Source organism: Triturus cristatus, chromosome 3_2 (genome assembly GCF_964204655.1).
Source record: "Triturus cristatus chromosome 3_2, aTriCri1.1, whole genome shotgun sequence".
NCBI lineage: Eukaryota > Metazoa > Chordata > Amphibia > Caudata > Salamandridae > Triturus > Triturus cristatus.
In genome coordinates, this window is record NC_140584.1 from 895,242,389 (window position 1) to 895,268,695 (window position 26,307).

The following is a 26,307-nucleotide window of genomic DNA, read 5'->3' on the forward strand; positions in this document are numbered from 1 at the left end:
CAGCCATGTCATCCGCGCTCCATCTTTCCATAACGCAGAGCCATTTGTTTGTGTTTTAGGCAACACTAGCCTCCCATTCCTTCGGTATATTCCTTTTAGCAATTAACAGTGCCAAATCAATGAATCTTTATACTTGCTTTGCAGCCTATTTCTGCGCATGTGGTGCAGTAAGCACATCAGTGGATCAGGTACCAGCCTCCTACCCATCAATTCTGCTATAAGTGCAACTATTTTGATCTAGAAATGGCTGATTACTATACGCTCCAAACCATATGGAAAAAATTCCCCTGCACTGCATGACATCTAGGGCACTTGTGTCAGAGGCACCACAGTACATACGTGCCAGTCTCATGAAGAAAAATCAAATCTCGTGTTGATAAACTGGTTGAATTTCAACTGTGTATTCCAGTATCTGTCACCATTCTCTATTGGTAAATAATTCACCCAGTTTATTTTCCTATTTCACCTTCAATGCAGAAGTTTCCAATTAAAAAACCAAGACTATCCTGGAGTGTATTATGGCCACAGTGTGCCTGCAATTCTCATAAGTCAAAAGTATTGTGAGTACCCTAGACCTAGAAAGCTCACAATCTTCTTCTTCCCACATCAGCTTTGCCTCTCTTACTAAAATATTATTTTTCATAAAGTGTCCAGGACCCTGACCATAATCCTCCCCCAAGAGTTAAGTGTGTGAATATCCCCAACCTCCCCCGTATTAATTCACAGATAAGTTAATACGTGCCTTCAGCCAGGGCATCCTATCATGTATTATGGCTACATCTCTAAACTTGGGTAGCATCATATCAGTATCTCATGGGCATACAATCCAGATACATGCAGTCTTCTCAAGTTCTGTTGCCAACAGTATTTTGCAGTTCTGAGTGCCCTGTTGTTTGCCCTAATCACACCTTTAGCTCTGCACCCTCCAGGTCATCCACCTCACTGGCCGTTGTAACAACCCACCAGATAATACATTTCAAAAGTAGGTGCTCCAAGGCATCCTTACTCCAAAGGGCATATGGTTTTCTCAATATCCAGTCTTTTTTCTGGCATTACTTTATATCAACCCTAGAAAACAGGTTACTCAAGTCCTTAAGAAACCCCTCTTAATGATTATGGGAATTACTTCAAAATGATACAAAAGCCTATGATGGGGCAGAGCTTGTGTATTAGAAATATTAGCTTTGATTGGTGCTTCTAGTGTAGGTATGAGAGAAACTATAATGATTTGTTTCCCCTGTGCCATAGGGTCGTCCTCCAGTATAGCTGTTTTTACTATGGTGACAGTTTTCTCAGAAAGAGTATAGAGCTCCTCAGTAGAGAAATACAGATGAGATCTGTTTGGCACAAGAGTTGACTGCCCCTCATTGTACACTTCAAATGTGTAGCCTGAAGTACTAACGCAATGGTGTACCGATGTGCTGCTGCATCGCCCTCAGAGTTCTCAGCACCTAGTACCCGGTTTCCCGGTTTCTCGGTTTCCAGTTTCGGCCAGACTCTCGATTCTCCACGGCTCATCCACTTCAGCCGAGGTATTGGAGGGGCTGGAGCAGTTTCGGGCCGGATCCAGGTAGCTTTAACATCGGAAGAGATGGAGTGCCTGAACCAAATAGTATCCCCCAGGCCATCTATAAATGGTACTCGGCATTTTGATGTAGTCACTATACATCTTATTCAAAGAGGTAGAGTTAGTAGGCAGTATTCCATCCAGCTGGCATGGCTCTATCATAAATCCCATTTACAAAGGTGGAGATCGATCAAATCCAGCAAACTACAGGCTTATTGCATTATTAGACGTGGAAGCAAAGTATTATGCATCCCTGATCTTTGCGGACCTCATTGAGTGGTCTGTCAAGTATAACCTGATCCTGATCAATCAGACCGGATTCAGGAAAGGGTCAGGTACTTCTACAAACATCTTAGCTGTCTCACTAATAGCCAACAAATGTAAGCGGAACAAGCAAAGACTACATCTCTGCTTCATAGACTTTAAAACGGCATTTGATTATGTTGACCATCGCATATTGTGGAGGAAACTAATAGAATATTTCAAGGAATAATGCAACTATATACACATACTTGAATTAGAGTCAACTTAGGCGATGGCAAAAGGATCTCAAGAAAGATTGCCACAAATAAGGGCTTAAAACAGGTGTGTGTGCTGGCCCCGTATCTCTTTAACCTGTTTATGTCAGATTTATCACCTCGGCTTGATCAGATTAACTCCCACCCACCAGGCCTGTGTCAACTAACTCTGGCTCAACTCTCCTATGCCGGTGCCGTACCTGACCGAAATGCAACAATATTTTACTGACAACAAACTGGAAATCAACATAGCAAAAACAATGTTGATTCACAACCGCCCAGGCCTCCATATAAAATTTGGCTGGACGGAAAGCAGTTGGAAGAAGTAACCAGTTATAAGTACTTGAAAGTCTACACTGATAACAGATTCAATTACTAGGAACAGAAAAAATACCTGGTAAAAAAAGCTAACGCCCTGGTATTTGCATTTTGTACATTGGCTAAAAAATTGGAAGGCCCTTCCTTCAAACCATTGTTATCTGTAATAGCCGCAAAAATGCTCCGAACAGTAGCTTACACCAGTGTTGCCTTGCATTGGAAAGATGCAATACTATTGAATAGGTTGCAGGCAACCACTTTCAAGCGACTTTTTTGACTTTCTCAAAATGCATCGCCGGCGCAAGTGCGTCTGGAATTTGGGCTTGTTTATGAAGTTTAAGAGAGACTGTATACTACCATAAAAAGCTAGTATAAAATCAGATTAAATATAGACTACTCACCACTCAACAATGCATTATGGTCCACGGTTGAAAACAACACAAAATCTATGTATAATCAATACCTTTTTTAAACTTTAATTTGGACCAGTATAGCGGAGTTATGGAATAAGAACTTACCTTTTACAACTTTAAAACAAATGATTAATAAAGCTAAAAAATGTCATTCATTGTTGGTCGATAAAAATAGTTAAAGCCAACGATTACACACTTGGGGTGCTCAAATATTATGAGAACTTGAAACCAACACCCTATTTAAAGCCTTACATTTTTGGCGTATTTAAAGAGACGGTTGATGGCACTTCATTTTGGCCAGCTACCGACAATAGCAGATCAACCGAGCTGGAAACAAAGCGGTGTGTCTACATGCAGACTTTGCGGTTATAAAAAGATTATATTCACCTGATTTGTATATGTCCTTATTTAAATACAGCACATGTCACTTTGTTCAGAAAAGATTTTATTGCTGGTGGGATCAGCACGTGTAATTCTCGATCCATCTGATCTCCAACTAAACTGTAAATTATTAAAGTACCTTTCAGTACATGATCAGGCACTCTAAAATCATAGTCTTTGGGACAATATAGGGCTACCCAGGGTTGGTGATCTCTGGATGCGAGGAAAGATGGTCCCCTTTACACAGCTCCAGGATCAATACGAGATGCCACCGACAGAGCAGTTTGGCTACCACCAGATCAATCACGCACTAGAGGTGGTGATTCCCCCTGACACTACTCCACCCGAGGCCGCACCGCTAGAGCAATCTCCATGACATATCGGAAGATTATTACCAACATGCCTGACCCTATGCAAAGGCGCCGAGACAAATGGCGGGCGGAGGTAGGAGACCTAGTTGACACTGATTGGCAAGAAGCGCTAGCATCACCCAGAGAAGTAGCAATTGCATCCAAACTACGCCTCGTACAGCTTAAGATACTCCATAGAGTTTAGTACACTAGAGCCACCCTCTGTAAGATAGGGAAAGCCGATACCCAACTCTGTCTGCGACATTGTGGGGCGATTGGTACCTTCTTTCATACACTCTGGGACTGCCCCACAATAATGTCATACTGAAAATCAGTCATGAATACCATCACAAATGTTTGCGGGAAACTAGTCCCTGCAGAGCCCAAACGCTGCCTGTTAAATATTTGGGAGACAACGGACCTTAACTCCACAGCACAGATATGAGCAACACTGGGAATGATGCTGGCAAAAAGAAACATCACCAAACATTGGGGTGTAGCCATCAAACCCACACACACGGTGTGGTGCAAAGATATGGACATAGCGATGGTGGCGGAAAAGACTGTATATGTGCGTAGAGGTTGTCCGAAAAAGTGGATAAAACTGTGGGGAGGATGGAACACCTACAGGGGGGAATATGTGCACTGCCAACAGTAACCCGTGAAATAGAACTGAATTAATGAAAAGGATGCCAATGTATGCGCTGATGTAACCACACGTAGCAACATATGAGCAATGTTATAACAGTCAAGACACACAAGATGTACTATGTAAAAATGCATGTACTCAATATTTGTAATGTAAACGAATGACATAACTGTGCCACTTACGATTCAATAAAAATAAATAAATAAAATCATAGTCTGGTATGAACGAATAGTTTGTTCTTACAGTAACTAAAATTGATGCGCTTTTCATCTTAAATGATTATTTTAAGCAGTAGTCATGATATTTGATTGCAATGACGAAAGGTGATACGGATGCTATGTATGGTTTTATGGTATGGGTAGTTCCAACTTATTAACATTATGCATCATGTGCTGTAATGAATATTTAATTATTGAACATGCATATGTAACATTGTTAGGGTTTTAATTAACCAAACAATAAAGAATTGATTTGATTTGTGTAACCTGAAGTGCTTGGAAAAACTCGAATCACTAGGTTTGTTTTGTTGTCTCAAATCTATAAATATTAAGTCTCTAATATGTCCGCTTGAGATCCACATAAGGTAGCTGTATGTGCTTTCGTCCAATTCTTTTCAGAGAATGCCGGAGTGATTCATTCATATAACTTGCTCAGCATAATGTGGCAAATAACTTAAGCCCTACTGAAGTTAAGAAACCCCATCAGGGCTTCTAACTCCCTCAAGGAATTTGGAGGTTGTAAAGTAGCACATTTCCGCATGAAGGCAGGTGCTAAATCTTTATCTTCACTGGATAACTGTATCCAAGAAAAATCACATTAAGATAAGCAATTTTAGATTTCTTAAAATAGATTTTATACCTGTGACTGTCTAAAAGTGTTGCTATCCTGTCCACCCTAGCTCGGTGTTCATTCAAGCCGTCATCTGTTGTATAGACGTCATTATCATGTGATAGCGCTTCTGGATTTTTATGGAAGATTTCATAATTCTTTTTGCAAAGCGCCCTCTGCAAGTGCCCATTGTTATTCTAATGGCAAATGTGTATACACATATTGAAAACCATGGAAAGAAAAAAATAGTTCGATACTAGGATTCCGGCACTATGTTCTACCTAAACTATTAGAAATGTCTCACAGGGTTTTATATTTTTTCCTGACTAGTTTTCTTGTCAATCCAGTAGTGTGAGCATTTTGTACAGCATGCATGATAGTATGTGCATTTAAATTGACATAATCTAAAACTATTCCATATGAATTGTTGTGGTCTTTCAACACTTGAACATTAAATTGCCACTACCTGGTTTAGTAAGGGATCCATTCTAATATTTTGAACTACATGTGTGTCTGACCACCAAACCATGCCTGATGCTCTTGATATTCTAACAGGAATTCTAAGCCCCAACAGGGTTCACAATTAACTGGGATCGGTGCAGCTCTGTATTTATGAACATTTCCCTTATTGGGATCTACAGCATCACACTCCACCCATGAGTAACATATTTCAAAATGGTTTACAGTTTGTGCATTTGCCACAAAAGTTACCCCACCCCTGTGTTAGGAAATATTGTGTGAATGGTGCCCTGAAATTTAACTCTATCAGAATAGGTTGCGCCATTGTCAAACAGATTTAAAACACAAGACTCAAAGATGAAATCAAAACGGGGAATAACCTTTTATAAGTCAGGCGCCAGACAAACCCACAGCAGAAGAAATAAAGAAGCTCTCTGAGCTGAAGGAGGTATCAAATATTATAACAGAAGTCTCAATTAACTGTAATAATTGGTTTCCTCGGTGTGTCATCGAGAATTAGTCAAAAGTCTAAAAGAACATACTCCGTGCTAGAGTGCCAATTATACATTTTCTGAATCAGTATTCCAGAACAGAGCCTGGAAATAGGCTTTCTTTATCCTCTGGCACTAAGGACTTTGTCAATGTGCCAACCCAAGACAGAAAGCCGATTGGACTGCAACCCACTGAGCAATATCAGAGTGAGATGTGTTTCAGGTAACGATGAATCCTATGAGATATCACAGGGATAATCAGTGGAGCTCAAACTCTTTTTCATTATGAAAAGGCACACTCATATCACATAGAACACTAGAAAAAAAAGGTATATTTTTAAGATTTATAAAACAAAAATCAAAAACGTATCCCCATGCACACAATATGAATAGTAAATACTATGTGCCATATGTACGACTAAGTGGCAGAGCGTGTCTTTAGCTTCCTGGGCTTAACGACACGCTCCACCACTTTGGAAACGCTAGGCTGCAGGGCCGGACTGGCCGTAGCGGGCACTGGGCAATCCCCTGGTGCGCCGCACGGGTGGCGGACGGTTTTGAGCCCCTGGGTGCCGTTTTTGTTACAGGGCCGTTTTTTCAGCATAGCTGCAAAATCGGCCCTGTAACAAAATCGTCCGAAAACCGGCCCTGGCAAAGAGCTCGCCGGAACACCCAACCCCCCCGGGGGGGCCTGCCGTGCACTTTGCCAGGCCCGGTTTTGGTTCCCAGTCCGGGCCTGCAAAGCTGCACCTTATTTACAAGGACGTGGGGCAGCCTTGTGTTTCCCCTGCGATGGCGCTAAGTTTCACAACTTAGCGCCAACGCAGGCACCCTTGCACCAGAGTGCAAGGGTGTCTGTGTACAGAGGAGGATTGATTATGTGTAGGATTGCACATAACCAATCCTAAAATACCATTTTGTAACTTTCATGTGTGCTGCTTCATGAAAGTTACAAAATGGCATTCTTAAAAAGGTTTGGTTATGTACAGGAAGGGACACCTTCCTATATATAAACAAACCATGGCATTTTGCTTTTTCCATGTGTGGTGCACAAGGCAGCACACATGGAAAAAGCAAAAACGAGGAGAAATTATGCATTTCTCCTCGTTTCGGCACCTTAAGACCAGGGTTTTCCTGGTCTTAAATTTGGCGCTGCCTCCTATCTATGCCACGCCACCCTTGTACATAGGGGGCAGCATCAAGTACAATGTGTGTTGCAGTGGAATGCCCACCACAACACCCCCTGCATGCCCCTTTCACGCTAAACATAGCGTGAAAGGGTGCCTTATGTATAAGGCAGCTTTAGCCACGTAAGTGGCTTAACGTTGCCTTGTACATAAGGCACGGCCCCTATCGCCACGGGAACGTCTCAAAAGTGACGTTCCCGTGGCAATAGGGGCTTGTACATATGCCCCTATGAATCTAGACAGTATAGTAGTGGCAAAATACGCTAGAGGTGTATAAAGTAAATAGTATTATAACATATTAGTCAAACTGTTTGACTTGGCCCTTTTTGCAGGGTCATCCCTAAAATTTTGCCTACCTCCTGTATTTTTTCTGACCTGTTGTTGGCTGTTTTATGACTCTGGGCACTTTACCACTGCTGATCAGTGCTAAAATGCATATGCTCTCCCTATTGTAAATTGATGATGGATTAGTGATTCCGTGATTGGCTAGTTTGGTTTACCTGTCAGACCCTAGTACAGTGCACCAGGAGTGCCCAGGGCTGGTAATCCGAATGCTGCTGGTGGGCTTGCAGCACAGGTTGTGCCACCCACAGAAGCAGCCTGTAAAAGTGTGTCTAAGGCTTGCCATTGCAGAGCCTGTGTTCAGTCTGGTACTGCCATGCTGACTGGGCAGGTGCACCCACTTGCCAGTCCCTAAACCTTCCCTTTTCTTCATATCAGAAACCCCTATGGTAGGCCCAAGGGCAGGGTACATTGTAAGTATAAGGTAGGACAAGCCCTGATGTGTGTGGCATGTCCTAATAGTGAATTACAGCCATTTTCGTTTTTCACTTTTGAAAGGCTACTTGTTCCCCATAGGCCAGAATGGGCAGTTTGATTATTACATCTTATAATCCTAACTGACTCAGGGAACATGGTAGAAATTCGAGATTAGTATGCCTGAACTCAGAATGATAAAATACATCTTTTAGGGAAGTTGGTTTTAACATTCTGTGTTTGAAAATACCACTTTTAGAAAGTAGGTATTTTCTTGTCTAACCATCCAGGACTGCCTCTGCTAGGTTGTGTATTCCTTGTCTGGAGTTTGAGTGACAGGGGCTGGGGAATTCCAGGGGGCTGGGGAATTCCCGGAGGCAGGGTGAGTCAGCACAGGGCTGAATAGAGAGATCTCCGGTGGGAGGAGTTGCACCTGGGACCTGAATAGGGCTGTGCTTTCCCTCCACAATGCTGGCTCCACCTCCTGTGGTGCGTCTGATGTCTCTGCCCTGCACTCTGAAAGGAAAGAAGGAGTCTTGTCAACAAAGTGCTCCAGGACTGACCAGAACTGATTTGGACTAGGCAAAGGCCTCTCTTCCTTCAGAGAACAAAGAGAAACTGGGTATAAATATTGGGACCCAAACACAAGAACTTTAGATCACTTTGGGAAACAAGAAGAAACCTTTGCTGAGGAGTGGAACCAGAAGAAACTGAGGAGAGACTATCCCTAAGCTGAAGTGCTGCTTGGGGAATTGGCCTGCAGTGGTTGCTTGACTGCCAAAGAAAGGAGAAAGGACTTTGTGTGCACTTTATTCAACTTGTGAAGGATCTCCAAGGGCTTGGAAAAGAGCTTGCCTCCTGCTGAAGTCTCAGGGACAACAGACTTCACCCACCAACTCCCCAGAGTTCTTTGGAAGTGCCTGCTGTTTTGCGAGGCTTTCTGAGGAACTGCGTGTCGCAAGGAGCTGGAAGCGCGACTCACGAACCAGAAGCGTGTCGCCGAACTGCCGGCGCCGCTTCACAACACGAAGCGCCTTGAATCGCCGGAGAAGAGGATCGACGTCGCATCAGACGCCGCCGTATCACCGGGAAGCGCGTTGCAGAAGAATCGTTGCGTCATCGCAGGTCGACCGAAGCGCCTCACCGGAGAAGAGGATCGACGTCGCATCAGACGCCACCGCTTCTCCGAGAAGCGTGTCACAGGGCCTGTTGCGGCTCATTGCTGGGGAAGAGGATCGACTTCGCATCAGGTGCTGCCGCATCTCCGGGAAGAATGTCGCAGAGCCTGTCATGGCTCGCATCGTTGTGGAAGCATCTCGCATCGCCGGAGAAGGGGATTAACGTCGCAGCAGACGCCTCTGCATCACCGGGAAGCGTGTCGCATCAAGAAGAAAGCACCATCTTTGTTTCTTTGCACCAGATCTTCAACACATCACCGTCCTTGCAACACTTTTGTTGTCTTGCGTTACGCATCTTAAGGTACATTGAACTCTGAGTGTCGCATTTACCATCTTAAGAGAACTAAGCTAAGTCTGCCATTTTAAAGTACAGAATTGTGGATTTTTGTCATTTGTGGTCTTGTTATAAGTCTATATAAAGAATACTTCTTTTTGATATAAAACTTGTGTGGTGTCCATCTGTAGTGTTGTCACTTGATTACTGTATGTGTTCACAAATGCTTTACACACTGCCTCTGAGATAAGCCTGTCTGCTCGTGCCAAGCTACCAAGGGGTAGAGCAGGGGTTATTTGAGGAGTGTACCCCCTTACCCTGACTAGACGCAAGGGTCCCGATTTGTCACAGGTACCTATGTCTGCCAACTAGAGACCCCCAAATCTAACACAAATCTTAAAGCATTTCTTTATGTCAATATTTACAATCCCACTCTCACATTCTTTGGCTCACTACCCAGATCATAGCACCAAAGAAAGGACTTAATTTGAGTTTCAAATATGGCTGACACCTGCATACCTTCTCTGAACAAAGAAGCAGTGTTCAGTATAATAGCAGTGTTTGCTGTTCTCATCTCCATCAGCAGGCTACAGATAAACCTGCTGAAGGAAGGCCAAGTGTTCCTCCCGTAAGCCTTTAACAACAGGGAGATGCTGCAGCTTGGTATAGCCTCAAGCCCCGGGTCTCTGGTACATCCCTCTCTATCTCTCAAAGTCTGTTGTTCACTTTCAGAATGTAACTGAACAATTAGCAGAAAAGGTCTTGGCAGAGGGAAGGGCATTTTGGCTAGGGAGCTCTATGGTGAGTGTTATTTTGTCGCTTCTGAAAAGGTATCAATCAATGACCCATTCGTGGAGTTTCAAAAATTGGAATTACTCCACGTTTTATTGTGGGTTGATAGGCAGTGTATAGCTCGGTCTTTGGTGAGTGTATGTGATGACCAGTCTATGATTCTCTGTGCCTGCAGTGTTTTGTGATGACGATGTTAGTGGTGGTGGGTCTGAATTAACTGGATATTCCAGAATATGTTGTTCTGATAGTTGATCAGGTTAATGAGGATTTCTTCAAAGGATCATTGGTTCTTGTCTTTTGCCTAAATCATAACTGTATCATTGTTGTAATTGTTAAATGTGAGTTTTCTGTGTTTGGGGGGCTTGGCTGTTGCATAGACCATGTAATTCCCCTTTTCTGTAATTAGAGGAGCTCAAATGCGAAAGCACCTTTTTATGCCAGGCTACTGGGGTGTGCATGAAGAAACCAAGGGTTATATTTGATGATTTCAGTTTTTACATTCATGTACAGGTAAGGTATGAAGATAACTGGTATTCTTGTAGAGTTACTATCCTTAATAATGGTGTATTTTTGCAACTTGTGATGCTAGGACATATGATTGAGAAACTATACGAAGAACAAAAAGGCAGATGTTCCCTAGGCTCTCTCCCGAGGGGTTAATAGAGTGGTTTGGGGCTGGGAATTCTAGAAGACGATGACAAGCTGTTATTTTTGTACTATTTAGGGTTGTTGCCAAGTGGAGGAAGAGAAATTATTCCAACAACAACAATAACCATCAATGAATTGCTAAAGGTTGTGGATAAGTGAATCAGCGTTCTTTCATTGATCCTCTTTTTCATATCTATTCTTTAATTTGAACTTTGTTGAATTTTGACAGTCCTTGTAGAACAGATATTTTTTGTTAATGAAAATATAGATTTTTAGTGTGTAGAGTGGATGGCCAAATATGGCTGCCTATCAGGTGTCTCCAGATGAACTTATGAGAGGTGTAGTTTAACCACGTGTCTGAGAGGTCTGGGGTATTGTAGGACCACTTTATAGAAGAAAAAGTCTGGGGAGGGGAGCAGGTACATGCTTAGGCCAGGCAGCAAGCTTGCACTCTTATCAGGAACGATTAGGTATGCATTTATTTATTTTTATCCATTTATTTATATTTACACCATTTTGTATAGAACATAGTATACTGCTGTTATAGTACTTTACATGTGGTATATAAAATACAATAAACTCTGTAGGAGAAGATACATTATAGATATAAAGAAAGAAAGACAGAAAGACAGATAGACAGAAAGCAAAAAGATAGATAGATAGATAGATAGATAGATAGATAGATAGATAGATAGATAGATAGATAGATAGATAGATAGATAGATAGATAGATAGATAGATAGATAGATAGATAGATAGATAGATAGATAGATAGATAGATGGATGGATGGATGGATGGATGGATGGATGGAGACTATTTTCGACTAGGCACTCAGCTGTAAGCCGTTGATGCTGTCAAATGGGTCAGCCAGCAAGATATATTCCAAAAACACTTTTTACACGGAAGACAGCACTCTTACAACAGTTGTTTTCTTTATTTTATCACTACGAATGGCTAAGATAGGTTCTGATGGGTTTCGGACACAAGGTCTTTTTCACAGAATGTCTTTGTTTCTTGAACCATGGAAGTTGCAGGTGCATGGATTCAGCACTTCGCAGGAGTGCCTATCCCCTGAAGGGGTGAGAATTTGAGCAATATATCTTTGGGAACCCAATTGAAAGACTTTGTGAGATATACAGGCTATTTGGTACGTGTTTCTAGTTTCTATCAAAAGCAACTACACATGCTTCCGTGATACGATTTTTTTTGTTGGTTTTTGCACTCTTTTTGTTGTGAAAATCTTTTTAATATATAAACCACACAATAAACTTTGTCTCATACACCATATGCAGAATCACATATTTACTTCAGTACAATGAATTCATTGCCAAAAAGGAGCCCCCCCCCGCCTCCACCTCTACCCCTGAAACACCACTCTGCACCATATACATATGACCCTCAGGTCTCCTCGGATCTTTATATTTCAACATCCCCTATAATCCTACCATTGACCCCAAATGTTGTCCCATTTCTTAGGCCACCCCCTGGCCTTGTATATTACTTTCTCCACTCTAGAGCACCAATCTAGGTCCTCTTGCCATTCCCCTGTCACTGGAGGTCTACTTGCACCCCATTTCCTTACAATATTCCTTTTCGCAACCATTGCTGCTATTCTGAGCCAGATGCCTTCAGTGAGACTAAGTATAGTTTAGGTGTATGTGGAAGTAGGGCATTTCCATAGTCAAATCTACATAACACTAGTGATTGCACCACAGATGTGAGGTCTTCCGCAGGTATGAAGGGTGTGTTTCCATGCAAAAGCTTCTTCTGATACTCTGAAGGTATGAAGGGTGTGTTTCCATGCAAAAGCTTCTTCTGATACTCTGCAGGTATGAAGGGTGTGTTTCCATGCAAAAGCTTCTTCTGATACTCTGCAGGTATGAAGGGTGTGTTCCATGCAAAAGCTTCTTCTGATACTCTGAAGGTATGAAGGGTGTGTTTCCATGCAAAAGCTTCTTCTGATACTCTGCATGTATGAAGGGTGTGTTTCCATGCAAAAGCTTCTTCTGATACTCTAAAGGTATGAAGGGTGTGTTTCCATGCAAAAGCTTCTTCTGATACTCTGAAGGTGTGAAGGGTGTGTTTCCATGCAAAAGCTTCTTCTGATACTCTGAAGGTATGAAGGGTGTGTGTCCATTTAAAAGCTTCTTCTGATACTCTGAAGGTGTGAAGGGTGTGTTTCCATGCAAAAGCTTCTTCTGATACTCTGAAGGTATGAAGGGTGAGTGTCCATTTAAAAGCTTCTTCTGATACTCTGAAGGTTTGGTTATTGAATCTATTTGAGGTTGGAGGTTCAGATTTCTATTGGGAGTGAAACCAAGAGATTTTGCACATTTTATTATTTTTGAATTGTAATCCAGTGTGTCCATCGAGTCCAGCTAGGATTGGATAGGGGTCGGCTGTGAGGAGGAAATAAGAATTCGATCTTAAGGGAACTGAGCTTTTAAGTGATGGAAAGCCATCTCGGATTGAATGTTCTCATGGGGCGAGACTTTTTATCTCATCTGCATAAAGATGATATGATGTGTTTGAGTTTTTCAGCAGCTTGTTGATAAATTCTACATATAGCTTGAAGTGCACTGGAGAGAAGGTAGAGAGAGAGAACACAGTTGCTCCAGCTAGTCTTCAGTCTCGGCCAGGTGAGTGATGGAAGAGGAAACCTCCCCCAAGGTAAATGGCATTCAAGAGGTAAGGCTGTACTGGATAGAAGTATGTACCTTACAACCCGGTTAGTATGCACAGGTAAGTACAAAACAGTGTGAGGATTAAACAATTGTAAGTCGATTCCCCAATTGGTAACAAGTTCATCAGTCGTTCAGCCAGTGAGTCTGTGATGATTGCTGAGGAACACAAGGAGACATTCCCAGTAACCAGGCAAACGTAAACGATAGCAGAGAGCTTCTACATCCAGAGGGAGGAAGCAGAGACAGCAAGGTGTTCGAATACTAGGCACTAATCTATTGACCTATCAACCATTTTCCTATTCTCCATAAACTACAGCCTCTCTGTCTGTGTTATAATCCGTAACCATTCCTATCCTCACATTCCTGACAATAGAGTTCTTCTTTGTAATTTATAGCACTTTCCCACACTTTGCATGGTTCAAATCACTCCACTCATCATCGAGGACGTAGCTACTCCAAATGTATCATTTATATAGATCTTTCCTACCTGAGGAGGTAATATAATGCCCTGATTGCGTTTGATTCTTGGTTACCGTCGTGTATAGGACTATTAGGATGTTGGTTGTGCTTTTTCCTAAATAGGTATTGTTGGGTGCAGTGTATGATTTGTGTAGTACTAAAAAGGTGCATAAACATGACAAGTTGCATAGAATATGTGGGAAATAAACACAGTCTGTCACTGCACTCTTTACCTTCATTCCATGGAATTGTGTTACAAGTGGAGGTGGCCCCTGAGGTTGTCTAGGAGGTAGGTGTTAAATATGTTGTGTCCAGTGGCGAGAAAGACAGTTTCTCAGGATGCTCAGTGTTCCAATCTAATGGTAATTTAAAAGTCATTACAGAGCATTACCATGTTTTAGAGTCACACTCTCTAGATGCCCTGATGTCTGGTGTTGTGATTTGCAGTCTGATTTGGAAGTAAGGGGGTTAGCCCACTGACCGTAGCCTCATTTTAGGTGACACAGAGATCAGAGAACTTATAGTTTTAGGATAGGTTCAACCATTTTTAGGGGAAAAGTCATTGCTTTTCTGAAGTCTAGGAGAGTGCTGAATTTTATTTTTCTCTTGGGTATGTAGTTAGTCAGTCAGAATAACTTTATTTCGCCAACACAATGTAGGCATAAAGAGTATACTACAGTTAAAAACAGACATTTCACAGCATTTCGCAGCATTACAATAAAGTATAAAAATGTGAAAGTTACTGCATTAAAATCTAAATTCATAGGTATTTACACAATACAATAAAATCGATTCATTGTTCGGAATATAATTTTAGCAGATTGTATGTCTCTTTTTAGGCAGATAACAAAAAGGACGCCAAAGAGAAACACTGTTTGAAGTTCATTTTACGCATAATGGGAATAATAAATTGTTTCCTTTCATCAGAATAAAATTTACAGAAGAACAAAAAATGTAAATCATTCTGTACAGATCGCTGATCACAGGGACAAAATGGGAGGTCAGAGACAACAGAAACATTACGGGGAGAGCCCAACATAAGCGGAATATAGTTTAATCGAAATCTCACAAGAATGTACCTGTGCTGTAAATTAGTGACGAAGGAAAGGTATATTGTATTTCTGTCTATTTGCGTTGTACTTGGAGAAGACAAGTATGTTTTTTACTGTCGACAGTTTGATGTTTTTAATTTCCCTTCTTATCTGTCTGCTAGAAAGTAATTGCACTTTCAGATCATTTTTAGAGATGGAACAATAAGTAGTAGGAACCAAACAAAGACGATGGAGCCCAACTGCTTTCAATGTGGTTTCAACATAAATTAACCAAGTGATATTATCTACCTCATCTAATTTCAAAACATCCTTTATAATCTCTCTTGTTAAGGCAAGGGTCTCCTTTCGCCATACTGAGTGCCACATGAGAATCGGAGCCCCTGCAATTTTATCTGTAATATAGGGTGCTCTCAATTCCATGTGGCACTTATAGTTGGCACATGACTTTGGTAAAGAAAGGACCCTTTTTAAAAAGTTATCTTCAATAATCTGTAGTTTTGAGCAATCTCTCATTCCCCAAACAGCTGCTCCATAGGTGGCAGCAGAGATGGTCTTAGCTTGATACACTGCTTTTATTACATCTATAGGTTTTAAGCCAGTTTTTTAAATAAATTTTTGCCAGTTAGCCTGGGGGTCAAACATTATCCCTAAGTAGTTAAAAGAATCAACAGCTCCCAATTTTCCCCCTTCAGTAATACTTTGCGGGTGATTTTGCTGCTTAGTACCTGCTACTAGAGTAAAAGACTTTGAATAGTTAACTTTCATATCAAGATTATTCATAAATTTCGTATATTCCAGGACTAAGCAGAGCAATGCATTATTGGTACGAGCTAAAAGCACAGCGTCGTCCGCATATAATAAAATTTGGACCTGTGCTGAATTAATATAAAGGACATCCGAAGTGGAATCTAACAATGCTGATTCCACACCGTTGGTATAGAGTGCAAATAAAAAGGGGGCAAGAACACAGCCCTGCCTCACACCTCTTGCAATTTTAAAAGATCTAGTGCACTCACCATCCCTTCCGTAGCGAACACAGGCTGAAGCACCTGCTTAGTTTCCGCAAGAGTAAAACTAGCAGCAACCTCAGCTCTTTCTAAATTTTGGAAGATAGGTTGTAAAGTTATCATTTCTCCCACTCCGAAAAGACCTTCAAAGTGGGTCACCCAATCTTCTTGGTCAACGTTGGTGTCTGTGGTCATAGCCTCCTCATCTTTTAGAAACGGAGCGTTGATCAAAGACCGGAATGCTTGGGAGCTTTTTGATATTGCAGCCTTCTGCAGATTTTCCCACCATTCTTCCTTTAAAATCTTAAGCCTGGTGATTCTTGCTTTTTTATAAGCTTGTCGCAACCCTTTGACTAATATTGTATTTCGAGGCTTAGACTTCAACGCTTTATATAGACTTTTTAATGTTGCATCACAGTCATCATCAAACCAACTATATTTTTTGCGCCGGCCATTACGGATAGCACGGGTTAAATTATTTTTAACTTCATTTAAAATTAACTCAAAATCCGAAATCATGCTATCATGTAAAACTGGATCTAAACAAAGCATTATCACTCCAAGACAGTGGACACTAAGTTGGTCAAAAATCTCTCTGTGTCTACTTTTTCCCACTTTAAAACAATCCCATTTTCTCTTGCAATTACTGGATTTATAGGAAGTTTAAAGGCACAATCAACTTTCTTTGTAGATTGCAAAGAAAATGTTATTGCAGAGTGGACACTGAATGAGTAAAACACACTCTTAAAATGAGAAAAAAGGCCTTTCATAGGGTCAGAGACCAACACATAGTCAAGGGTCGAGGTAGAAAAATTATTTTAAAATGTAGGTTCTAACTGATCAGTTAAATGTTCGGTATGTAGTTCAATTGTTTGCAGGTTTTCACTGAGTATGAGCTTCCACCTAGGGTCACTTTGTTAGCCTGGGTGGTTAGCAGTTGTGTTGTTCTCAATGTAAAGTTCATCATTTGGGGGTACAGGCTAAATCATAGATAACTTTCATAATGATTACGTAATCTCTATGAGTCCAGCAGCACCCTGTAGAAGTTTTCAAAAACATTAAAATGTAAAAAATTATTTTTAACATTTAAAAACAACATAAAGAAGCATGTTAAAGCTTTTTCTAGAATAGGATGCTTTGTAATGCCACCAGCTGTTGTGCCCAGAATGCCCTCTGCAGCCTCCATCCTCAGATTTGTTTGAAGATTCAGGAAAGAACAACAATTTCTCCGACGTAGGGAAGGATTAGAGGGTCTTTCGCCATTTATGCGCTGATTACTTGCTGCTAGTCCTGAATCCACTCTTCATTGTCACAGCCCTCATAGTTTCAAGATCCTTCATGTTTGAGAAACATGTAATGCATGTCTGCTGGGGCCATGTTTCGCGAGTTATGGAGCTTTCTGCTGTAGGAAACAGGGGCAGCTCCTCCGCTATGGCAGAGGAGGGTTGCCCCACTGCTTTTGAGCAGTGTAGTAAAGGAAATATAAAATGATAATAACTTTTAGTTATTATCATTTTCTTTTTCTTTTGCGGGTGGGTGGGGCTACTCTGCTCTCAGAGCAGGGAAGGGGAGGAGTGGTTTGCCCACTCCTAAGTGCGCAATGACCGTTTGACCGGCCCTCTCGGGCCGCCCAAACCAGTCATGTGCACTGTCCCCGTTCTCCATGCAGGATGCATTACAGCCTGCATGTAAAACAAGCCCAAGCTCCCATTCCCTAGTTGAGCTTCCAACCAGGACGCTCAAAACCAATCACAACGCTGCATTGCAGTGTTGTGATTGGTCAGGGGAGCCTTTTCTATGCTTCCTGTGCCTCGACCTGGCAAGGATACCATGAGCAGAGATGCCGGACCGGCGCGGCAAGGTAAGTGTTGCTTTTATTTACTTTTTACTGTCCCCCTTTGCGCCCCGTACCCCCCTGCGCGCCCGCATCCGTGAATAATGCAGGCCGCCATTAAGTGCAGCTTTGTGAGACTGAATTTGTTTGACCCTAACACCCCTATTATGGTAAGTTATGTAAAAGAGCCCGCAGTCCATGCAAATGACGCAAAAAGAAGAATTACTTTTTTTAGAGATGGTCACCAGCTGTGCAGAAAAAAAGAACTGGGGAGGATGATGGGTACTGAAGGAACTGCAGGACTTGCGGCCTTAAAGAGACAGCACCTTATTTCCAGGCTAGCTCTGCCTAAATGCATTGATCGGAATTCTGAGTTGTGTTAACCCTCAGCCATCGTTAATTGTTGGCAGGTCAAACCTGTCCAAAATATAACAGGAGAAAACAGTACTGTATACATGTGAGAAGCTGGGTTTCTGTTGCAGTTACCCCCCCACTTTTTTGCCAGAACTACTGATGCACTTTGACTTGATGTGCCCTGGGTCCCTGCCAATCAGATTCCCAGAGTCTGTGTTCTTTCCCCCAAACTGTACCAAACCCAATTGGCACCCTGGCCACAGGTCAGCCCCTGGTAAATGGTAACCCAAGTACCCAGGGCACTATGACCAGGGATTGTGCTCACTCCCCCACGTGGGGTTTCAGGGTCTCACCCCTCTTCAGCCAGGATAGCTTGACTCCAGTGGCGTAGTGAGCACGGGACCCACATCTGGGCACTGATGGACGAAATGTTGCACATTGGCAAAACATTTACCCCCAGTCACACATCTGGGTTTAATCCATCGTTATTTTGCTCACCACACCGCCTCAGTTCAGGCATGGCCATATGCAAATCAGTCTTGATCCTGTGCCTCATGGGAACAGTCCAGCCTGAACTGTCAAGCCATGTCTTCCCTGAACCGGAATCAAGCATCCTAGGACCGGGTTTGGGGTTTCACCCCTCTTCAGCCAGGATAGCTTGACTCCAGTGGTGTATTCACTGGGGTGAATGTATGACATTGTTCTGAATTCTGTCCATCAACAGTTCTTTAGGTCTCGCCTGAGACAGCGCTTTAGTGCTGCTCTCGCAAGAGCTTTTGTAAATGGGGGATCTGGAAGTGCAAACGAGTGCTTTCAGGCCTCCAAATACAGTGCATGTGCGTCGGCCGGGCGCGCGCACCATTTGGCAGCCTGCACACCGTTTGCTTTCACTTTCGCGGGCCGCACGGACGCTTTGATGTTTGATCGTGATCGCGATCACTTTCACACAGTGCATGTGCGACGGGCGCGCGCACCATTTGGCAGCCTGCGTGTACATTTCGCGGGCGCTTTGATGTTCTCAGTGAGCCGCACGGCCACTGCGAACATCAAAGCGCCCGCGAAATGTACACACCATTTGCCACCCCCTCCCTGGCTCTGTCTACAAAATAATGGCGATGGACTTTAACGGCCCCCTAGAAGCTGCTTCTATTTTGCGCTGCTTTCTAAGCTTCTTATGAGCGAGGTCCCCATTGGCTTTGGAGAGCGCACATTCCAGGCAGCACATGCGTTGTAAATTGCATTATTGTTTCTTTAATTTAGATGGCATGCATCTGAAATGAGGCTTGATTCTTTCCTTTTCTCACTTTGTTTGCACACCAGGCACTTTAAATAAATTGTGCGGCACAGGGCCCATCCCTCTTTTATTTCAAGGGTTTTCCTGTAAATCCCCCGCCAGCACTAAATGAGAGCTACAACAACTGAAATTATCGCATAGTCCCTGGTGCGAGGGTCTGAGCGCCCACGTGATTTTGTGCACCACTACAGCGTGCGCATTTCAAAGAAAGTAGTGTTTGTGTTACCTACCCCTCGAGCATTACTACCACTGCTTCCACCTCCAAACTCACGCACCTATCTCTTTTACCACGGGCCTTGCTGTGGGAGGAGGCGAGTCAGTTGGAGGATTTCCTTCAACTGCCGGGTGTGTGCGTCTGTCACCTTTTTTTTGTATAATTTTGCACGTGTTCGGACGATGGTTGCTCTCTGATTCTTAAGAGCTCAATGTTATTTTGGCCCCAGCACTATTTTCGATTCTGCCTTTAAGAAAATGAAAATGAATCCAGGGGCCATCCCTCCCAATGGTTACCATCTATCTTGTTTGTACTAGTACATGTATTTTCAAATTGGCAACGAAACATATATAATGGGAATCTTTGAGAATAATAAGGGATTATTTGCATACAATTCTCACAAGAAGAAATGACTGTGTGCCCTCTTTAAACTTTCACTAATAGGGAGTTGGACATTTTAGGGCTGAGCCACAAAGGCGTGCATGCATGTGGCCTAATCCCAGAGCTGTCAACTTTTTTTTATTTGCATATTTATATAGCGCAAACTCGACCCGAAGGTATTGGAGCGCTTTACATGAGCACCGTATTTACATTACATATTCAGGCACCGGGAGATTAAGTGATTTGCCCAGAATCACAGGATGTGGACGCGACCTCGAGGCTCAAACTCTGGTTTCCAGCACCAAAGTCGGCAGCGCAGCCGACGGACCACATCCTCTTTCGAGCTGAGGAACTAGGTTCGAGTCTCAGCATCAGCTCACATCTTGTGATTCTGGGCAAATCACTTAACCTCCCCCTGCCTACCAAAAATAAATGTGTCTTTGTGTAATGTAACTTTTGCTTATGTAAAGCCTCCGATATCTTCAGGTGGAGTTCTTGCTATATAAAAACTGCAAAAAAAATATTTTAAAGTATACTCCGCCAGTACTACTTCTTGTACTCAAAATAGCCCATTAAGGCACTGCTGGTCAGATTCTTATTTTTAGAATAAATTAGCTCCCAAGCTTACTCGAAATGCCGTCTTAAGGCACAGCCACGAATGTCAACACCATAGCGATTAATTTATACACATTTAATTAACCCTTAGCATTTACAGCAATGCCGCGACTGTTGTAACCGTGTTTCCAGTCGCTCTGTTTCATACATCTTTAATGGGTTATGTCAGCATGACAAACTAAGAAGGAAGTGTCGCAGGGATGCTCACAATGAGCACCAACCGCCTCAGAGCCCCTGCCCCTGCCCCTCCCCTTCCCACGACCGTCCCAACCCCTGGAGCTAGAGACGCAACACTCAGGCATGGAACGGGCCGAGATAAGGGACACATGGCCAATGGTTGTCAAGGAGACTAATTAGACAGGAATCCAAGTAAGCCAGCAACAGGAGCTCCCAAAACTAGGAAAACAAACCTAGTTGTGTTACTAAGAACGTTTTCATATTGCATCGAAAGTGCAGACCATAATAGGCGCGCGACGTATTCAAAGAAGAGAATTTTAAACCATATTTGTTTTACTTTAGGTAGGCTGCAGCAGGGTTGACCTTTTTGGCTACAACACTGAGATGTTTTTGGGAAATGTCCATACAGATGCTCCCAAGAGAGATATAAGGCCCGTTCAACCCTCTGCGGAATGCGGGATTGGCCGCGCCGCCAGGATGCTTGCAATGCTGGCGGGAACATATGTTGTTTGCCTGCATTCAAGGCTGAGTGAGAGTGTGACGCAGGGACATAAAACATACAATAAAACGGGTGCGAAGGGCCTTATTGCCCACATGCTGGCGGGGTTGCCGCCCTTCCCCTTCGTTATACTTGCATAGGCCTTTATTTTCACTGCGGGTGATTAACAGAGCTCATATCATTCAGAAGGGAAATTTAAAGCTGTTAATCTGCTAAAAAGAGGGCAAAAATGATTGTATACATCCCGCAGAACGCTTCATGTAAGACATTAAGGCATAGAGAAACAAGCATCTGTAATGCAATAGGTCTCGCATTTACGCAAGCTTAAGCTATTGGCATTGTAAATGACAATGCCTTTTATTCACATTTTAAAAACCAAAACATACATAAAAGTAATTGTCATTTACAATGCCAATAGCTAAAACTCACGTAAATGCGAGACCTATTGCATTGCAAATGCTTGTTTTGCATTTGTCACCCCGAGTGGGACGGGTATGCTCAGACGTGAGTCCCGTGCATTCCATGCAACTGGAATCAAGCTATCCTGGCTAAATAGGGGTGAAACCCCGAAACCGGTCCTAGGATGCTTGTTTCCAGTCCAGGGAGGACTCGGCCTGGCAGTTCGGGCTGGACTGTTCCCATGAGGCACAGGGTCAAGACTGATTTGCATATGGCTGGGTCCAAACTGGAATGGCATGGTGAGCAAAAAAACGATGGATTTAGGCCCAGAACTCTGTACTGGGGTGAATGTATGACATTGTTCTGCATTCTGTCCATCAACAGTTCTTTTTGCATTTGTCACCCCGAGTGGGACAGGTATGCTCAGACGTGAGTCCCGTGCTCTCCATGCCACTGGAATCAAGCAATCCTGGCTGCAGAGGGGTGAAACCCCGAAGCCGGCCCTAGGATGCTTGTTTCCAGTCCCGGGAGGACTTGGCCTGGCAGTTCGGGCTCGACTGTTCCCATGGGCACAGGGTCAAGACTGATTTGAATATGGCTGGGTCCAAACTGGAATGGCATGGTGAGCAAAAAAACAATGGATTTAGGCCCAGATCTCTGTACTGGGGTGAATGTATGACATTGTTCTGCATTCTGTCCATCAACAGTTCATTTTGTAATTTACAAGGCGGCGCTTAACGCCCCCATGTAAATAAGGCCCCCTTTCACATTACACTTAGCGCAAAAGGGGCAGGCAATGAGTGTTGCGGTGGGCGTTCTCCGCAACACCCATTGATTTTGACACTGCCCCATATTTACAGGGGTGGTGTAAATAGGAGGCAGCACCAAGGCAAAATCTGGTCTTAACATGGAGGAATTGTTAATTTCTCCTAATTTTTGCTGTTTCGATGTGTGCTGCATGATGCAGCACACATAGAATGATTGTGTATGTACGGGAAGGTGTCCCTTCCTGCACAAAAACAATCATTTGACAAATGGCAATTTGCAACTTCTATGTGTGCTCTAGAATGCAGTACACATAGGAGTTTGAAATCGGCATTCTGGATTGTTTATGTGCTGCCATTCTGTTGTAAATATGCCCTAAAGTGTTTTAACCCCTTCGGTGCTCATGACGGAACGGTTCCGTCATGAGCCACGGTTGAGCTGTGCTCATGACGGAACCGTTCCGTCATGACCACGCCCGCGCAGGAAAAGATCAGCACAGCAGGGGAATCCGTCCAGCATGGAAGGGGTTAAAACATAGTTTTTGGGTGTTCCCTTTCTGTTGTTTACTTAATTGTAATTAAATCCCATGTTTTAAAAACGTATTCAAGGACGCCAAACGATTTCTGGGGACTGTTCTGTAAACATATAATGAAGAAAGCATAGTGAAGCAATAAATCTACATAATACGCATTTCTGTTAACAAGTGACATGAAACAAATTGTTGCTCATTCATTTAAGTGGCTCACGGTACAGTCACCATCACTGCCTTTGTGATGTGCATCACTAAACCATGTGCACAAGGCCTTTAGCTAGGAAAGCTGAAGGTGACGAGGGCACAGTCTCTCAATTTGGGAGTATTATTCTTACCTACAGCTAGCCCACACTTTGATGGCAACTCTCATATTAAGAGGGAAGAGGCTGCACATCAACAAATATCAGAATAGTGCCTGCAGAATCCTACAACAAGCATTGGCAAAGGCAGTAGATCTGGCTTCTTCAGGGATAGTTATTGTGGGCGACATTCACAAGTCGGTCAGTTCACATTGGAACCGTAGATGGGTGTGACTTTTATTTGTGGGTTGTGTAGTAACCAAGACTATGGACTCCATGATGCATTATTTAGAATATGGTATGGGGGTTGTTAACAAAATGAAACGTATAGAACTAGTTTGGAAAGCTTGTAGCTGTGCTAAGCTTAGATCAGTACAAATGTTTAATGTTATGAGTTAAGTCACAATATGTTTTACATCATACTCCAGTTGTCTTTATCATTTCCATCTGTTGATTTATGTTATCCCCGCTGCAGCGAGCTATCACCATCCTGGACATAGAAAAGAGCTTCCTGAACTCACTGAGGAATGTTTTTCGGTCAGGAAAATCGGTCCTCGTAGGACTCACCCCTGATGGGAAAGAGGATTACAGATGGTGCTTCAGGTAAAGCCATGATGCTCTGGGGAAATGAACAGAGACGGGACACACTGACGCAAAACAGGGGCTGGATGTGTCGACTGTATGTTACATATGAGCATGCAAAGTACATTAGAAATATTGCATGAAAACCAGAGGCGTCGGCGAGCACTTTGCCCTACATGGACCCCACCTCCACAACTCTTAAGTGTTTCTGGGGGCCAGGCGCCACATGAGATTAAAAAAAATAGACACTGCAATATTTATATTCAATGAAAAAATAAGGGTTATAGGTAAGTAATAGGAAATCAAAAACCATTAGAAATTCAAATATTATTGTTGAAACCTACATTTACTTAATTTCAAATTACTATACCTCACACACCTCCGTACACAGTCTTCTCACCTCACTCGCCAACATTAACTATAACTTGCACCTTCTACATGGCCTAGCTATACCCTTGCATATTACATCACTTGTTGAATGTGAAATCATTGCACTCATAACAATACTAATGGCATTTCAAATGGCATAATTTGTTAAAAAATAATGCATGGTAGAGTGATGAGTTATAGTTAAGGCAAGGCATCGCTATGTGTTGCTTTACATTATACTTGGGATTAAACCCATGCATAGCCACGCAAAATCTTGATTGGCGGGACCTGGATTTGCATTCAGGACTGTGCCACTAAAGTAATACCCCTGACGCAAAATCTCAATATATCTGGGCTCTAATGCTCAACATTGGCACAATGCACCTTTTAGGGGAAGCCAAGGTTATATGGTAGCACTCTTCACTTCTTCCACAATAGTTTTGTAATGCCATATCAATATCGGTCTAGTTATGTTTCAAAGTTGTTGTGGGTGCTCGGGGTCACTGCCCTAACACATGGCACTCGATAATCCAGCAGTTCCCAATCTGTGCACCACAGCACCCCGGTGCGCCATCAATACCAGCCAGGGGGGCCGTTAACAGATGTGCACCAAGCACACAGCAAGCCAGATAATAACAGGGAAGACCAAGTATTGTGCAGCCAACTGCAGCAGCGTGAAGCCTGACACTGCTCTGCACCTTCAAGTTCAGATTTTAAGATATGGCAGGTTAGATATATTAGAACTAACCCAAAAGTAATGTGCAATAAAATTCCAACGAGCACAGTCACTCAGCCCCTTCTGGAGGAAATGTTTCTGAAGCAGCGTGGAGCCTGCCACTGCACCATACCTTGACTTACTTCTGGGCTAAAACCATTGCGCAGCTGAGGGGAGAGGGGACGTCGCAAAGTGGGGAGTTAAACGGTGTGCAGCTCGGATTTGAAACACTATCATTACTCTCTGAGGAGGACTGTTCCAAAAACATGACTCAGGGTAAATGTGATAATTAAAATTAAATTCATAATTATATTTATCCTGAGTCATGTTTTCAGAACTGCCCGCCTCAGACAGTAATGAGGGTGTTTCAGCACTGTAAATATGAATCTAAACACCCTAGGCAGTCTAGAATTAACAACTATATAATGATAACAATCATAACTTATTCAAAAGGGAACTCAGTGTACACAATATTTATGAAAACATATTTAAATGTTATTATATGTAGATTACAAAAGACATGTTGATTGTATATATATCTACATTGAAAGCAATGATGTGTGTATAATCTCAAATTATCAGACAAGAATACGATACAATACGCAAAATATGCATGACAAATCAATACACAATGTAATAAACAAAATTACACATAAACAAAGACAAAAACCGTGGCTGTAATCGAGATCTTCTCAACGCGCGTTTCGACGCTAGGAAGCGTCTTCAGCAGGAGAGCCACAGATTATTTTTCCTTAATATACAAAAATAATTAACATAAATAAACAACTCTTAAAAACACTGAGTACTCTCAATAATATTCATCCAATAATATTTTTGTGCTGTCATAAAAGACCCAAGGATGAAATAATCATCCAATGTGAAAGAAAGTAACCGAGGAAGTGATGAGTACAAAGAGAAAGAATATGTGCAGAAAAAAGACTCGTGCTTAAATCACATGGAAGATACCGATAAATAGTGAAAGCACCAAAATAGAAAAGATAAGTAATGCAGAAGAGCAAAACAAAAAGAGGGGGGAGAAGGAAATCAGATATAGAGCCCAGTTTATGGCCAGAGATAGACTATGATATGTAGAATCTCTTACTTTGTAGATTGTCGTCGATATATATATATATATATATATGGTCTATAGAGACCTATTATAGAAGTAAAAACTCCCTGTATATAGAAAAAAAGACAAAAAAGGATCAAAAAAACTGTAATGTTTGTGTAGAGATAGCTGATGGAGACATTAATAAATAAAACGAA

General features: G+C 42.5%; 1 protein-coding gene across 4 annotated transcripts in view; it reads left to right on the plus strand.

The window, feature by feature from the left end:
- TRPV1 (transient receptor potential cation channel subfamily V member 1) overlaps positions 1–26,307 on the plus strand; it is a 460,649-nt gene that overhangs the window by 399,221 nt on the left and 35,121 nt on the right. For all 4 annotated transcript variants that reach the window (XM_085649322.1, XM_085649326.1, XM_085649325.1 and 1 more), the window contains exon 14: positions 23,851–23,978. In XM_085649322.1, coding sequence (XP_085505448.1) covers positions 23,851–23,978 — 128 coding nt within the window. The remainder of the gene's footprint in view (positions 1–23,850; positions 23,979–26,307) is intronic.